Source organism: Calliopsis andreniformis, chromosome 5, assembly GCF_051401765.1.
Source record: "Calliopsis andreniformis isolate RMS-2024a chromosome 5, iyCalAndr_principal, whole genome shotgun sequence".
NCBI classification, from domain to species: domain Eukaryota; kingdom Metazoa; phylum Arthropoda; class Insecta; order Hymenoptera; family Andrenidae; genus Calliopsis; species Calliopsis andreniformis.
In genome coordinates, this window is record NC_135066.1 from 6843327 (window position 1) to 6859015 (window position 15689).

The window sequence follows — 15689 nt, forward strand, 5'->3', positions numbered from 1 at the left end:
TCAAGAGTACTTATTGCCAATTCAGTCGGCTTTGCGCATAACATCGATTAGAGCTTCTATACTGTTTGTAGAATTTGCGAAAGTAAGAGGGAAAGGTGGGATGTTCATAGATAGATAGGGCGAAGATTACGAGTGTTCATCGGATCTTTCAGTAATATTCGATCATAAATTATCATTAGACAGCTGTGGTACGGCGGGTGCTTCTGACACGTCGCACGGACCCGGTTGAAATAAATGCGGAAGCCCATAAAGTACCGACGGCCCTTTGGCCGGTTAAGTCCATTTTTCAGTGGCGAGGAACTGAGCCGAGATTTTTCGGGGATTTTGCTCGTGACGAGCTGGAACTCTGCTCCGCTGAAGCCTCGCGAGAGATAAGAACTCCACTAACGAATAACGAACTTTATTAAATCCGTTTTACGCCGTGGCGAGTTGTTATCCCGTGAAATCGCCATCCAGACCGTGTGGAATATTTAAAAATCCATCGGTCGTCGCGCATGCCGCGAGCGTGCTTGATTAATGCACCTGTTACGGACTATTTTGGTATGATAATCGTTGCGCTGCCGGCCACAATGCGACCCGTTCGGATACCAATAATCTCCGACGAGCGATTCGATCAAAAATTATCGACGGTTCGCCGATGGAATAATATTTACCTTAAATTGCGTTGCACCCGTTCCCTTCCCTCGCAGTTTTCACGCACACCCGACAGATTAGCGTTGGAATCCTCATTCGCCCGAACATGGCGCCTACTGTGACGCGTACCAATATCCCGCACCCTTTTGACATCGTTTCCGCCTTCGCGATAATCTGCTATTCGGCAATCACGCGATTATATTTTTCATCCCGTACGGGCGGCACGACACGATTCAATTTTATTGCAAGGCTGTCGACGATCGATCGCGAAACGATCGCGCATGGAATACTCACGAGGAAGTGTTTCCGATAGGGAATCGGCACATTGAGTGAATACTGGCACAGTTGGTAACTAATTCATGGTAACATAATAAGCGGAAGTGCTAATGGATTATGCAGTGCGGAAAATGAGATACAACGATTATGTACCCTTCTTGTATTACTATTAGTTGATTGTTAGAAAGTTGGATGCTGGCGCGTGGTTATATGTGTATTAGCTTTACATTTATGTGCTGACCATTCGAGTTCTACAACTATTGCATACACGTTTTGAACGTTATAACGTTAACTTCATTTCAAGCTGTACTATTTATACTATTAATTAGGTTACAGTTGCCGCATTAAATTAATATTTACAAGTTTATAGTGAATTCTATGAAAGGTAATTATTTGGTCCTGAAACCGAAATTCTTTTTGGGTCGAGAGATTCGCTTATTTTGCTATACTATGTATATATTTATATTCTTACAACCTATTTTGGAGGACTTTCACTAAAATCATGATACGAAAATTTGTATCAGGTTCCAATAAGAGTCCAAATACTCATGAACAATAATGTATTCCAAAGCATCTCGGAGGCGTGCGACCAGATCAAATGCCACCCTGACGGGCTAAAGAAAAGGGGAACAAAGAAGTCGAAGACGATAGTCTAAACGTCCGCTTTTTCCTCGTCTCTCTGTATTTCCATCGATTCGCGACCGTTCGGCAGCGATAAAATTTGTTTCCGATTCGAGACACGGTTGCAATGCAGCGGGCGAAAAAGCGCTACCGTTTTCGCTCAGGCTCGTTGGTCCATGGAAGAGTGGCCATAAACGATCCGTACGATCGCAAAGTTTCGAGACCAATTTAGTGCTTGGCCGGTAGTCTCGCTCCAGATAGCACAGCTCTTGGCCTGCTCCTGTTTCCTACGGAACTGGCGGAATTCGCCCGCCAGGGCTGGACCAACGGAAACTACGACGATCCGACAAAGGAGCGTGTCGCGCCCATCCATCTTGGAACGAGTGTCTCTTTATTCTTGGGTAAAAGCGCTTCGAACCAGCTCCGATCTCCCGTCGACGTTTAATCCGCTAATTCGCGTCGGCCGTTTGCTGGCCGATATATGCGCGCGACGTACGGTCGACCTATTCGAGAATCGTTCGATTTCAGTCACCGTAAATTCCGCCCGAGTTTACACGAGTTTCTGCTCTATCGAATCTACAAATAGTCCGAACCACGATTTTCCCCATTTTTCATTCTCCTCAAATATCATATCTGAGCGAAACGTCCGAGCTGTCACGAACGCAATTCTGTGACCGGAAATCACACGCCGATCCCCCCCTACTGGTGTTCTCCTTCGATCGGTTGGGAATACCGCCTTTGCCTTCCGTAATTCGCTTACTCCTGGCAGGAAGTTCTTTCGGAGACGTGCCTCCTTGCCGAGGAATTTCCCTCCCGTTTATTAACTCCGAGAGCAACGGCGGCCTTCGAACGGGCCCGAAGGGACGATCCGACTCTAATCAAAGGCTCGCCTTAATTTTGTGCTCGCAGGTCCACCGACGATCCTGGTGAGGCCGCAATCGCAGCAGGTGAAGGCAGGCGGGATAGCGAGCTTCTACTGCATGGCGGAGGGCGCGCCGCCACCTCAGATCCACTGGAGGAAGAACGGAAAGAGAGTTTCTCGTAAGTTTTCTCTTTTCTAGCTCTCTACCGTCTGTCCACTTTCGAAACTTTCCACGAACAGTCTCTCGTCGGCTGTTCCTCACTCCCTCCCTCCCTCCCTCCCTCCCTTCCTTCCTTCTTCGCTCCAATCGCGGGCCCACTCCTCAGCCCATCCTACCCTCGATTAATCTTTACACCGCGCGAATCGATCCTACAGACGTAGATGCATCGCGATAAAGGGTCGATCGCTCGCGAGTTCTGTACCGTAATAGCGTCCCGTCTGTCGTTTTTCCACCAGTCCTCTCCTCTTTTCTTCCCTCTCGAAATTTCACCCCCCTCCGATCCGGAAGCACCGGCTGTCGCTCCGCGAAGACGGCTAGCTCTGCTTCCAAGAGTTTCCGAAGCTGACCGAATCCCGCGCTCGCGATACTCCGGCAAAGTAGTCGTCGCAATTCTCCCGAGAGAGATTCGATTATCTTCGCCGAAGCTTCCCTCGAGCGTGAACTGAGCGTCGCGTGTTTGTTCGTCGTTGTTAGTCTCGCGCGATTTAGTAAACCGATATCCGGCTCGCGCCCGATTCGTCGGTTCGTTCGAGGATGAAATCTCGCGAGCGTGGAAAAGGTCCGAGACGGAGGTCCTCGTGACTGAATCGACGTCGTCGATGATACCGCGCGAAATCGATCGAATTTCCATTGCAAGAACGCGCAGGGCCAAAACTGGAATTTATTCATGGAGAACGCGCGGCTCGATTAACCGTCGGAAATTTTCGACGCCGCGAAAAATCACGCTGGTTAACGTCGACTGGTCGTTTTTATTCGCGGCCCTGCGATTGTTCGCGATTTTGAGCCGGTTTGCGTCCGCTCGAAATTTGCTAATCCAGCGAAAGAGAGACAACGTGCCGGTAACAAAGTTGTTCTCGCGCGCATCAGACGCTTCGTACGGCGCGGCTGAAATTCGCATGGCGCTTTTTCAATCCCACGGAATTGGACGGCTTATCCTTCGCGTTTTCCTCCAGCGTTTTATTTCACCCCCGAATCGACTCGATCTGCCGTGTTATGTCGCAGAGTCTCAGTCACGGTACCTGGTGCATAACTATGAAAACGGAGCTTTACTACGGATCGAACCTGTCAGGTCGGTTCGCGACAACACCCTGTACGAGTGTCTAGCCGAGAATGGAGTTGGCGATGCGGTTTCAGCCGAGGCGCAGCTCAAAGTCTTCGAAGGTGAGTAGTCTTTGTGATCTTTTGTTAACTATTTTAGATGTGAATGCTTCCCGCGTACAGTGTTAGTCGACTGTTTTTGACGGGCATTGCAAATTGCGTGTGATCTGCGATGAAACGCTGAACTACGTACTCCTTTGCATTCCAATTCTGTAAAATAATTGCAAAAATTGTTCATACATTTCGTACATTTTGTTTGAAATAGCGATAAATTCGTTTACATAGTACTGCTTTAATAAGTAAATTAAAGGTTAAGGTTTGGATATGTATTGAAAGGACATGTGTATTAGTACTTCGAGGAAGCCTGGAATTATTTCACACGATTTCCATCAAAAACACATGCATGATATAATAATAGGTATTGTAGGTATTGTAATTTATATGGTTTTTAATCCATGGATTTTCGAATATAAAATTACGTATACTGGAGTAATCTACCGAATGAAAATATGGTTTTACAAACATACGCTAATACACATGATACGCTACGTGGATACGCTAATACACGTGAAATAATTCACGGATATTCCTGAAATAAAACTTTCAGAGTAGATTGAAGTGGAGCTCCCTTTAATACAGGTAGTATACGTACATTTACATACACGTGAAATATAAACCTCTACAGTAAACTCAAAATTAATATACATTTTATTCTAAATCAAGTAAGAGTAGAATAGAACAATTTATAGTACAGGATTATTAAATAATTACAAGAATAAACAAGGAGAAAGTATTCGTATAAGATTAGTTTATTTTTACTACAGAACCTAACTAATAATAACTCGTGTTTATTTGGATATCTTTAATTGCTCATAATTATTTATGGTTGGCAATTACGTGTAAATGGAAATGTAATATTTGCGCAAATATAAAAATGTAGTTTAGTAAAATCATTCGTACTATATGTAGAAGTCAGTTGACATAAATAATCATTGCGTGTGAACGAAAATTTGTATATCCAAATCGGAAATCAATAAGCGCAGATCGTTTGCGAAAGCACGAGTACACACCTAGTTTGTGCAAATAGCATAAACGTGTAAACCTACTCTAACCGAAAATCAATAAGCACAATTCGTTCGCGTCAATTGGTATGCACAAGCTAATTTTCGTAAATGAAATGGTATAAATCCAGTCTAAGATCCTCATTAGTTTTAACAAAAAGTGTTTACTGCTCACTAGTAATTCATTTTCCAATAATTGTTTCATCAAATGGGGAAGTTAGGATACTTACAGCAAATAAATCAAGTATCGATGAGTTTATAACGAGAATCTACTATAGTATCAGCTGAACACATTCTAGTATACATATCTGTACCGAATGGATACAGTTTCGTTCTAACACGTACAAGGTATCCGATGACGAGTGATATAAATGAATAAAAGCATAAACCAAAGATAATACCTACAGTAAAATGTTTTCATTACACTTTTCTTTTTCGAAAAAATTGCGCTCGAAATTTGTCTTTGAACTAATACTTGAAGCTGCAGTTTTCAACACCCGAGTTATAAGAATAGATAAGAGAAACATTCTAAAACATTCTGGTACCCTCCTATCAGGACAAATCCAAATTCGATGTACATTATGCTTTATATCTATACGTGTCTTTAGATTAAACATTTTATGGGAACCCATGCAGAGATCCATAGCCATGAAAGAGTTGCCCAACAATTCCTTTGAAAAAGTAAATGTTCCCTCTCAGAGCATAGTAGAATTTTCGAGGAGAGCTGACGATGGCTCTTCGAGTAGCGAGTTTTGCAGAAAGTCGTTTCACTCGGAAGTTGTCCGTGGATGGCGACGTGGTCCGATAGCTATTAGCATTATCGAAGCAAACAGCGTAGTCGAAATTTAATATTTAACGAAAGTCTGCCAGCTACAGCTGCCGCAGCCTCGCCCGATCGCTTGGAGTATTCGGTCGCGCGACCGAGTTCGCTCGTTACGCGCGCAACGCTCGATCACAAGCGTTCCCAGGATCGAAAAAGCCTCGAACAGAATGTAGGGACCGCATGGTCGCTTAAGTGTGATGAAAAAAAAATCATCGAAATTCCCAGCGAGCCGCAAACGACCTTCTGAGATAACGAACTAAATTTTGTTGAAATTAAACGAAGCCTTTCTTCTTTCATACTCCAACCCAACGGGGGCCGATCTCTTTTTCTCTTCCTATTTATACGGAAGAGCGAACAGCTTAATGGCGCCCAGTTCGGCGACCAGGCGGAAGGCGACGTAATAGAAAAAAAAGCGGCCGCCCGCCGCGCACCGGCACAGAGCTCACTCTTTCCCGGGAAGAATCTCTTAAACTTTCGCGAAACGCCTTAATTGGCTTGGCCAGCTTTTTAATTCGATTCCAACTTCGCCCCGCGGATATTTTTTCTCGCAATTTCTCGTATTCTTCCCCCCTTGGAAAAAGAGAAAGGGCCACGGCGAGCATTCTCCTCCTCGTGCTATCGTTCCCTTCGACCCTTTCCCCGTTTTTCTGTCATCTTCCTTTACCTAGTTAGATTCTCCCTTTACACTCATTCGACGCTTCCTGCGCTCGAAACACATCGGAGCTTTTTGCTCCTTCGTTTTTCTATTTCTCTTTTGTGAGCCCCGATTTCTGGCTACTTCGTGTTACACCTGTTCCCATCCTATGCCATTCAACTCGCCTTAAATCACGGATACTCGACCGAATCTCTAATTTCAATTTATTTGTTAAACGCTTGTGTGTTCTAGCATGTGTCTGCGTTCTCATAACTGCAATAATAGACGTATTCGAGCTGTCGGGCAAATTCCTTTATGTCTCTGTCTCTTTGCTCCCTTGGTCTGTCTAGTTTCGTCTCTGATATCTTTTCCCGCCGTGAGCTGCTGCGATCTCGCGACAATAATTAACGTCCCGATATTTGACGTGCAATCTGTTCATCGTTCGATTGTCGATAATCGGCCTGCGGCGGGTATTTTTCGCCTACTAGATTTCTATTTGTTGATACACGCTGACTGAAACTTGTCCAATTAAAAAATTGACGAATTTTCGCGTTATTTCTCTCGAGTTTATATTGATTCAGTTTATTTATAATGGCATTGTACCGAATCTGTGTAAATGTATTTTATTATCAGATGGAAAGAATCATTCATTTTGTTTTTGAAAAATGGGATTTGCAAACATACATCTCGTTGACACAGGATTGTATATGCTTAAAGTATTTGTTTGAATTAATTAAAATGATTGTACCCATTCAGCTGGTTTTTTTACGTGAAACCGTTGGAATTTTCTTGATTACTTAATAATTGTATTTTATCAAACTTCGAAATCCTATAATCTCGTAAAATATTCTCCACGCTAGATTCGAAAAAAGGTTTCTACGAGATTTTCATTTTGCCCGTCGACAAACTAACTTTGCCATTTACTCCATTGAAAGCCGAGAAATTCCGATAACACATGGTCAGCCTTTGAACTTGGAAAAACAAGCTTCTCTGACCATCGAATATATTTTTTCGATCGTTTTCGCAACAGCACGAAAGTTGAGCGAATTTTTCCGTACCACTCAGCTGAATCGGTAAATCTTTTGGCAGAGTTCGTCTAGCAAATGGAGCCAGCCGGGCAATGGGCTCGGCTGAATGTTTCGGCATCCTCTCGAGTACTAGCCATACGCGGTTTGTTATCGAGCGCCTCGACACGATAAATACCTGCGAGCCTGTATTAAAGCCGCATTCGGCTAATGCGATTAATCGAAGCATGTAATGATGCAATAATGTAACAACGTAACATCGGTAAATGCGGTTAAAATTACACGGCAGACTGGAGGAACAATCGATAATCGTTGCGGGCTGGAGACTGCACCGAGTGTGTCCAAGTTGCCACGCTTACGTCTGACCCTCGTCAACGCTCGACCGCCACCAGCTGACCGACGTTGATCCGCTTGGACATCGCCCCTTCCGTTTCTATTCTTGCGATTCCTTTGATTTACCACTGATACATTTTCAGCTGACAATAAGATGTCAGAGATTCCCTCATCACTTTGATACCAGATTCCATCTGGTACGTCGTAATCCTATTTTGTTCCTTTAAGGAGTGTAGCCAATTTGTCCAATCTTGGATTTTGACACACTTTCGTAGAATAGAAAGGATAGCCTTTGAATGGCCGACTACATCAAATAATAGGACGAAAATGTAGAATAACAATTTTTCATATCCTGCTTCGTTATCCAGAGAATTAACTTTGAATTTTGACAGAGTACAAGTATACCGAACTGGAGGAGAATGCTTTTAGAGTACCGTAAAAACAGTCACTGGTCAGACCGAGAATGTTCCCCTTACCCCATGGACCATGATTCAAACTCAATTTTCTCAAAAATGAAGTACGATATCAAAAAGATTTATTCTATATTTTTATTTTCTCATATAGAATCGCCCCTCTTCCGCTTGTATCATTAGTTCAGAGATATCAGAACTGTTTCAGAGTTATTAAAAGTTGCGAAAACGGCTAATATACGCGTGAAATGTGTCTGACTTTGAATTTATTCAACTGCGAGCGTGCACCAACTAAGTCCGACACAGTAAAGCTACAAGCGCTTAGGGCACAGTATACGCGCTACCAAATCTGCTGCACTTGTTCTCACAATAAAAGAAACACGACGTCATTGGAATCTCATCGTCTGGCGTAACTAGTTGAACAGCGAGGGCACTAAGAGGTGCACGGAAATTACAGCAATCGCGATAGGATTATGCACGGTGGCCAAAGATCCGCTCCTCCTCTTAATGTTCGCTACGTGCCTCGCAACCGCAACATCTCGCCGATACATCGAACGCCTCGGAAATCGTTTTCACTCGAGATTCTCTCCCCGCCGCGCCTGGCCGAAGTATCCACCGGAATTTACTGTTTTCGCGCGTCGTATCGTAAAACTTTACGCTAGAAAACAAGGAATACCGCAAACCGCAAACGCTAAAGATTTCCTCGAACAGAGAAGATAACATCGATGGCTTGCTGGTGGTTCGCCGTGCCGAGTACAGACAGGAGATCGGATAACGATAAGAATTCCCCATCTGAATACTAATTCCCTCGTTCGCGGAGACACTTGCCGCGCGAATCGCTAATAGAAAGAAAAATTTACCATGGTGTGTCTGCCTGTTATCTATACAGAAACTGTGATTCGTCGCGCCGCGTTTTATTTCCGAGACGTTTAACCGAATTTAACCGAGACGTACCTCTGTACATCTCGTTTTGGAACAACAGTCGCCGAAAACGCATTAATTGCAAATAATCGACGTTTATAAATTTAGAGTCGTAGACATGAAATGTCTCGACGCTGTCTAGTCTATCGTCTTGGGTTTGAATTTTGCAACGACTACGACTCTAGACGAGGCGGTTCATAAACTGATATCAGATATTCGGTTGAACATTACGAATGAATTTTCGATTGGAAGTTGTCGCGTTCTAAAAGCAACGCGAGCCTTTTGTTGGATGCGAAGCACGATACCTGCGGTCTCCATAAGGACCGTATTGCCCCCCTGTAAGCATTAGCCTAATTTCGAGTCTCACGACGGCGCGGAAATTAAATTTGCACGAGGGCTAAGTGGCATCTTCGGTTCCCGTGACCTCGCGCTACGCCAGCCAACTATCTACTTCGAGTTACGCTCGGCGCCGAAACGACAAAACTTTGTTGCTGTATCTCTCTTGCTCGTGAAATTCCCACGAAATAATTCTTTCAAGCTGGCACAGAGAAGAGCGGGGCAACGGAACACGGGAAAAGCAGAGCTGTCCCGCGCAAATGAGCGAAACGACTCCGGCTGAAAAACTGCTCAACGCTTCGTGACGTTCGTATCGTTCATTTATTGAAAAACTTGCTAGTCAGTCTCGAGACTGCTCGATCCTCTACTCGGCTTCGTCTCGAAACCTTCGAGAGGCTTCGAGGGCCCCCCGGAAAGGAAGGTTCCTCGAATCTCCTCTTTATTTCGAGCTCCTGAAACTTGTTCAAAACTCAACTAGATGGGAACGGGACGCGAAACGAAAGATTCCAGTTGCCGATACTTTCCAGGGCGAGTCGAATGCTTAATTAACGAACCGTTGCTGGGCGGGGATCGGAAACTTGTCTTCTGGTAGCTTTGTTTTCTTTGCGCCCTCATCCTCGGATTTCTTGCCTGATCTTCCTCTGACGCGAGAGAAAAATTCCGAGGAAACAGCTGACTGTTGCTTTTTCCCTTTCTTCTTTCTGTCTCCCAGCGGGAAGGATCTAACGTGAAACTTTGCTCGAGTCGAAGGTTTTAATTCGAGATTCGATCGAAGTTACTTGGAAAAACGAGTCTTTGAGGATGGGAGACTCGGGAACTAAAAGAACTGTCGCGGATTTTCAACACCTTGCGTTACTATGTAACTAGTGCTCTCTTGGGAAATACGCGATTTAAATCCCTAATTGGTATAGTCGGATCAGAGTATTTAGACGAACTCAACTTCTGTTTGATATGAAAAGTATCCGTAGATAACGCATCGAAATGAATATATCATGGAATTTTTAATTTCGTATATGCACGCATATTGTTATTAATAATAATAATAGTTTATTAGATTTAATGGGAAGGATCGCCATACCAGCCAAGGGTTAATTCAGTTTTTCGAAAAGCACGTCACATTAAATGGTGAAACAAATGAGATGTACTTTGTAACAATATAATGCAATAATGGGTTTACAAATCATCAAAAGCGGCACGAGTTGATGAAACCACAAATTCACACCCAACTGTGAACACGTTCCCATGAAGTTTAGCTCGAAAACAGCAGAACAGGAGAGAGATGTAGCTCCAATGCAACTAGTTTAGAAATTCCAAGCTGGAGTGATCGACTGTGCGCCTAATTAATGCTTAGAGTAGTGGATTTCGCTGACCCTTTCAATATACAATATATTCTACCTTATTTGTGTGGATTGCTCACGTAAAATACTCAACAAACTGATGAGAACATAATGAAAGAAGATTTCGCATAAACCTTAGATCGCTTAAAACTAGAAACGAATATATTTATTACTTTTTTTATCGTGCAGAAAGTATATATTAATGAACTTCTAACAAGTTTGAGAAGCTACATAAAAGGTGAAATACAGTTAATGACTGTTTTCTCAAATTTCCCCTTACCTAACTTTACTTCTAATTGCGCCGGGAATGTATTATATCGAGAAAGTAATCTGAAATTCTGAGAGATTCAATATTTAACTGTCTTCAAAGAATGGAATTTTTTCTGAGCACTTTGGCTGGGTAGGTCCTCAGTAGGTCTTTAGACTTGATCCACGTGTTCTTAAGCAAGGGTTGTGAGCAGAGAACGTTCGTTTGAGTTCGATTCGTTCGAGAGAAGTAAAAAGCCCTGCCGAATATCTAGCTCCAAATGGGGAAGCGAACTCGTCCACGGAAATGGCCGGCCTGAAAGCCAAGTCGAAGGATGGAGAATCCCACGGTCTATCGGTTTATACCATCTTCCGAGAAATTCAGGTCCGTTAGTGTAAGACCATCTAATGACCAACGGATTCCACAAGATAGCGGTTGCCCCTGAGAAGGAAATACCATCCGCCCTCGCGTGTCGTATCTTTCTGAAAATGGATATAGCTAAAATCCATTGGAAAAAGTCTTTTGGATCTTCTTCTGTCTCGGAAATACCTTACGATCGATATTAATTTTTCCAATCATCCTATTCGTTCGATGAATCCAATAGCCCTTCTATGTCCGACTTCAGCAAACATGCCTTCAGAATTCTTACGATCAAGTTTCTTTTAATGTTCTTTCAAACGGGAGTGTAGTAAAGAAAGAGATTCTGAAGTTTCAAATTATGACAGTTATTAGACTAAAGCTGTCTATATGTGAAGCACTGCGTATGGATTCTATACATATGGTTCTTTATATGGAATCTATACAAAGGAATAAACAAGAATCAGTATTTATACATACGTACAGCACAGTACACAGTAGAGCAGGTAGAAATTCTGAGGTGCGTGCAATAAAATTGTCGAAGCAGTTAAATATGTATACGCTTCCTAAATAGAAGATACTTTCTAAGTAGGACAGAGGTATTTGCCCAGGACTTCGGATCTCCAAGCCCAACACAAACGCAGGTCACTGTTCCCAAGGTGTTAATTGCATTGGAGCTCGTGATATCGGGATCAGGACGCTGAGCCCGTTTCTGGTAGACGCGGCAAATCCCAAAGGAGAAGATGAAGAATGGATAAAAAAGGAAAGGGGTTGGGGGAGGTGGGATTAACGAAACGTGGCAGAGAAAAAGTATCGACGAACCGCAGAAGTCTACGTGATCTATATATCCTCGCGAGGAGAAAGCCGCGATTAAAAGCTGATCCGGGATGAAAAAGCGGGACCGAAAGTTTCGTAGAGCGGAGGGAACGTTTTGCTGCGCCTGGTGCTCTCCAACCGTGACGGAACGCCGCGGAGGGGTCCGAGGGGACTTTAAGTCGAGAGTGGAAGAGTCAACTTCTTGGTCGGCTCAGCGGAAGTGTACGCGTTTCCTTTCTTCGTCCAGCCAACTGTTCCTGTATAGGGACGGTCGTCACCGAGGCAAAGTCGAGGGGAGAATTTAATTCGTCCGAAAAACCGGCGCCTTAATTACCAATTAATTGGCACATAAATTAACTGCGAATTTTCGCCAGTGGGCTTCTGCCACCGCAACCGTGCCGACCGTCTCTTAGCCTACCCCCGTTCGCCGTCGATCCCTCGCCCGAGTTCTCTTTTTTCACTGCGGCCCGTCGCGTCGCCGCGACACGGAGATAAGAACGCCGCCAACTATTTCAGCAATCTAACTTTCCCGCTACCGTTACAAGTTTCCCAGCCCGAGGCACCCGTCACGCCCTTCTCCGTCCACCCCTCACGCCTCGCTGCTCCTCTATCTTTCTAGCGATTACGCTCCCCGAACCGACGTTGAAACCTCTTCGATCTGTCTCTTCCGATCTGTGGAAAGCGAGGCTGTTGGTGATAAAGCGGCCACCAGCGCCGTCGTCGTTTCGTCCGATTCGGGACAACCTGTAGCTTCTCGATTCTCCTGAAAGAATTTGTCGAATTCTCTACGATGCGACCCCGCGACAACGAGGAATCCTCGATAAAAACAGCGTTTCACAGGACACAGGTCTGTTCAGAGTCGCGATACCGTGTGGACGGTGCTGGTTGGAAAAACCGAAGGCCATCGAGGAATCGACACTGCTAGAACGAAGGTGGCCGGATAATAGAAGCGAACGATAATAGAGAACGATAAAGAAAGGGGTGGTACGCGGTGTGTCCGGCGAGGCGAAGAGGAAAGGACGCGTCTGAGAGGGGACAAATCGAACCTTTGCAGGGTTATCGCGGAATAATGCGGTATTTAACAATAGGTGTTTGGCCCCTCGGGTGAACTCGAGGATCGTGGATCGGGCAGGGATAGATGGATAGGAGGTGAAACGGCTGGAAGGAGGAATGAAAAGGAGAAGCTGGAAACCTGGAAGGGATGGATTTCGCAGCCCCTCTGGCTTTTCAGAATCCGCCGTGCCGCAGCACGCGCGCGTCCCTTATTGAAGTCGACGATATTCGGCCCGTGTGCCGCGATTTTCTCCATTCAAGATACTAACCACCCTTACCCAACCCCGGCCCGCTGCACCGCCGTCTACCGATTCGCCGAGTCGTCCCCTCGACGAAGACCCATTTTCCGCAACCTCCGCGGAGTGGTTTTACGATTTCATGCTCCATTTCGGCCGATTCGCCGATCTCTTCGATTCTACCTCGAAGACATGGCGGAAAGGAACTTCTTCAATTTTTCCACGCCCCTGGTCGGTTTTGGTCCTGCCATAGCGCTGGTATTTTTGCTAGACGCTATACGATTTTATGGGCGTAACGGTTGCCATACGACACCGACGTGCGGCACTTGTCATCCTTGTTCCATCCATAATTCTTACGGAATATTAAATAAAAAATTCTAGAATGCAGTGTTTTACTGTTACAGACTCACGTATCACTGATGAGTTTATAGTAAAAGATGAAGTCGTTTCATATACACCCAGCTCAAACGAATCTGGCCGCATAGACACTATCTAGCTCTTTCTTGCAAGAGAGCCATTGAATAAGAGAAAGGGAGATAGAGAGTGCCGGTGCAGCCAGAATCGGTTGAGATAGCCGTACCTGCTAGTAGACACTTTTAGTCTTATGAAATATCTGTGGTTATGCAGCAATATAGCACATGTCACGTATGTGTATCGTTTATCGTCAGGACATGTTTTGAATTTCTGTTCTATATGATAATCTTGGATTTTATTATACTCTCCTACCTATTATATCCTTAATTACTTTAATTTAATGTCTTTCTGTTAGAGATACAGTGAGACTAATAAAATTATATTATGTTAGTTTATTTTATACTATAGCTATACCTTTACAATACAAATCACCTGCTAAAGCTGGTAACATGACCTGTTCTATACCCAAAACATAAATGCCAAGAACACTACCCCTGTGTTGGGGTAGAGCGGTAGGTCCATGTTAAGTAGTCCTGGGGGGTGAGCTGGATCTTGACTTGTATACGTATAGGCCTTTGCTTCGAGAAAGACCAAAAATTCTCACAATCCAAACTATCTGTTGAAAATAGATCTCCTATAATTATACTTGTATACTTAAATTTTTTTTATTATTTGAATAACTGAGTATACTGCTATACTGCTGAGTATGCTGTTTTAAATATGCAGTACAGAAAAAATTGTGTTGCATGAAATAAATTTTTTTTCTTTATTTATAATATAAATAACTATGCCAGAGTTCTCTAACATTCCAACGTCTCATATCAAACGCTCATTACGTTTCAGAAGTCACGCTTGCAAAAGTGTACAATTCCCACTATAACCGTCTCTCTAAATAGGAATATCTTTGAATAGAATACTCTATCCACGTAATCGAAAATCTTTCCATACGGATCTCCAAGCAGAGCCGAAGAGGCGAGGCTCGAGACCTTTTGTTTGCTTACTAGGATCGCTCCATCCGACGAATAGCGAGCAATAAGCAATATTTCCATGCAAAGCGCGACGAAAGTTAACAGACTCTGTGCAGAAGTTGCGTTCGCGGAGCGTTTAGCCGGCTACGAGGCTTTCATTGGACGCGATAAGAGCGGGGGTGGAACGCGAGTTTCGATCCTTTGAATATTAAATGGTCACTGGCTGTCTTTTACTCGAATTCCTCGTGCCGTTTTCCTTCCAAGGAGTCCTTAAACGCGAGGTTAAGTTGTCGAGAGTCGAAGATTAAAGTGCCTCCGAACCGTGACTCGGCTAAGAGCCTTCGCCAGGGGAATTCTAATGACTGGCTCCCTTCCAGTCTCGTTTCATTTTTTTTTCCTTCGTCCTCGTCCTACCCCTGGTTCCGCTTATTTTCGCGTTATGAAAAGCACATAAGCGCGCCGACTCTCTCGGCGCAAACCGATCGCATCCGAAGGAGTGGACGGAAAGTTCGCGGGGAATTGAGGCTATAAAAGCGACCAGTCTGAGCAGAGGTTGCGCAGAAGTCGATGGAAGGGGGGGCACGAGAAATCGGTAAAGGAAAACTTTGTTTCCAGAAGAGGGAATTCGTCTACCCCGACTACTGCTGGACCAACAGGCGAAAGCGTTATCTGCTGGTTCTAATCTCTCGCAGCGAAGACTGACGGGTTTACATCCCTAGCTAGGAAATCCCGGAGACAAAAGCAAGCGTTCTCTTCCTCCACGCCACCCTGCAGTTCCCTCGTCTCCTTTAGCCCAGGTCGTGGCAGTCGTTTCTAGTTCGAGTCGTGAACGTGCTCGCGGCATCGACAGGTCGAGATAAATATGAAATTCCCTCAGCAAAAGTTCGTGGCACCGAGCGAAGGGCGGACGCTCGTCGACCGTGGGACGATAAAGAGAAAAGACCAAAGAGACGTCAGTGATACCACATTCTCGTGCGAGGAAAGCGACACCAATCGAGCGGAAAATCC

General features: G+C 44.5%; 1 protein-coding gene across 2 annotated transcripts in view; it reads left to right on the forward strand.

The window, feature by feature from the left end:
- Lar (tyrosine-protein phosphatase Lar) overlaps positions 1–15689 on the forward strand; it is a 237016-nt gene that overhangs the window by 127345 nt on the left and 93982 nt on the right. For both annotated transcript variants that reach the window (XM_076377450.1, XM_076377451.1), the window contains 2 exons: positions 2440–2571; positions 3615–3773. In XM_076377450.1, coding sequence (XP_076233565.1) covers positions 2440–2571; positions 3615–3773 — 291 coding nt within the window. The remainder of the gene's footprint in view (positions 1–2439; positions 2572–3614; positions 3774–15689) is intronic.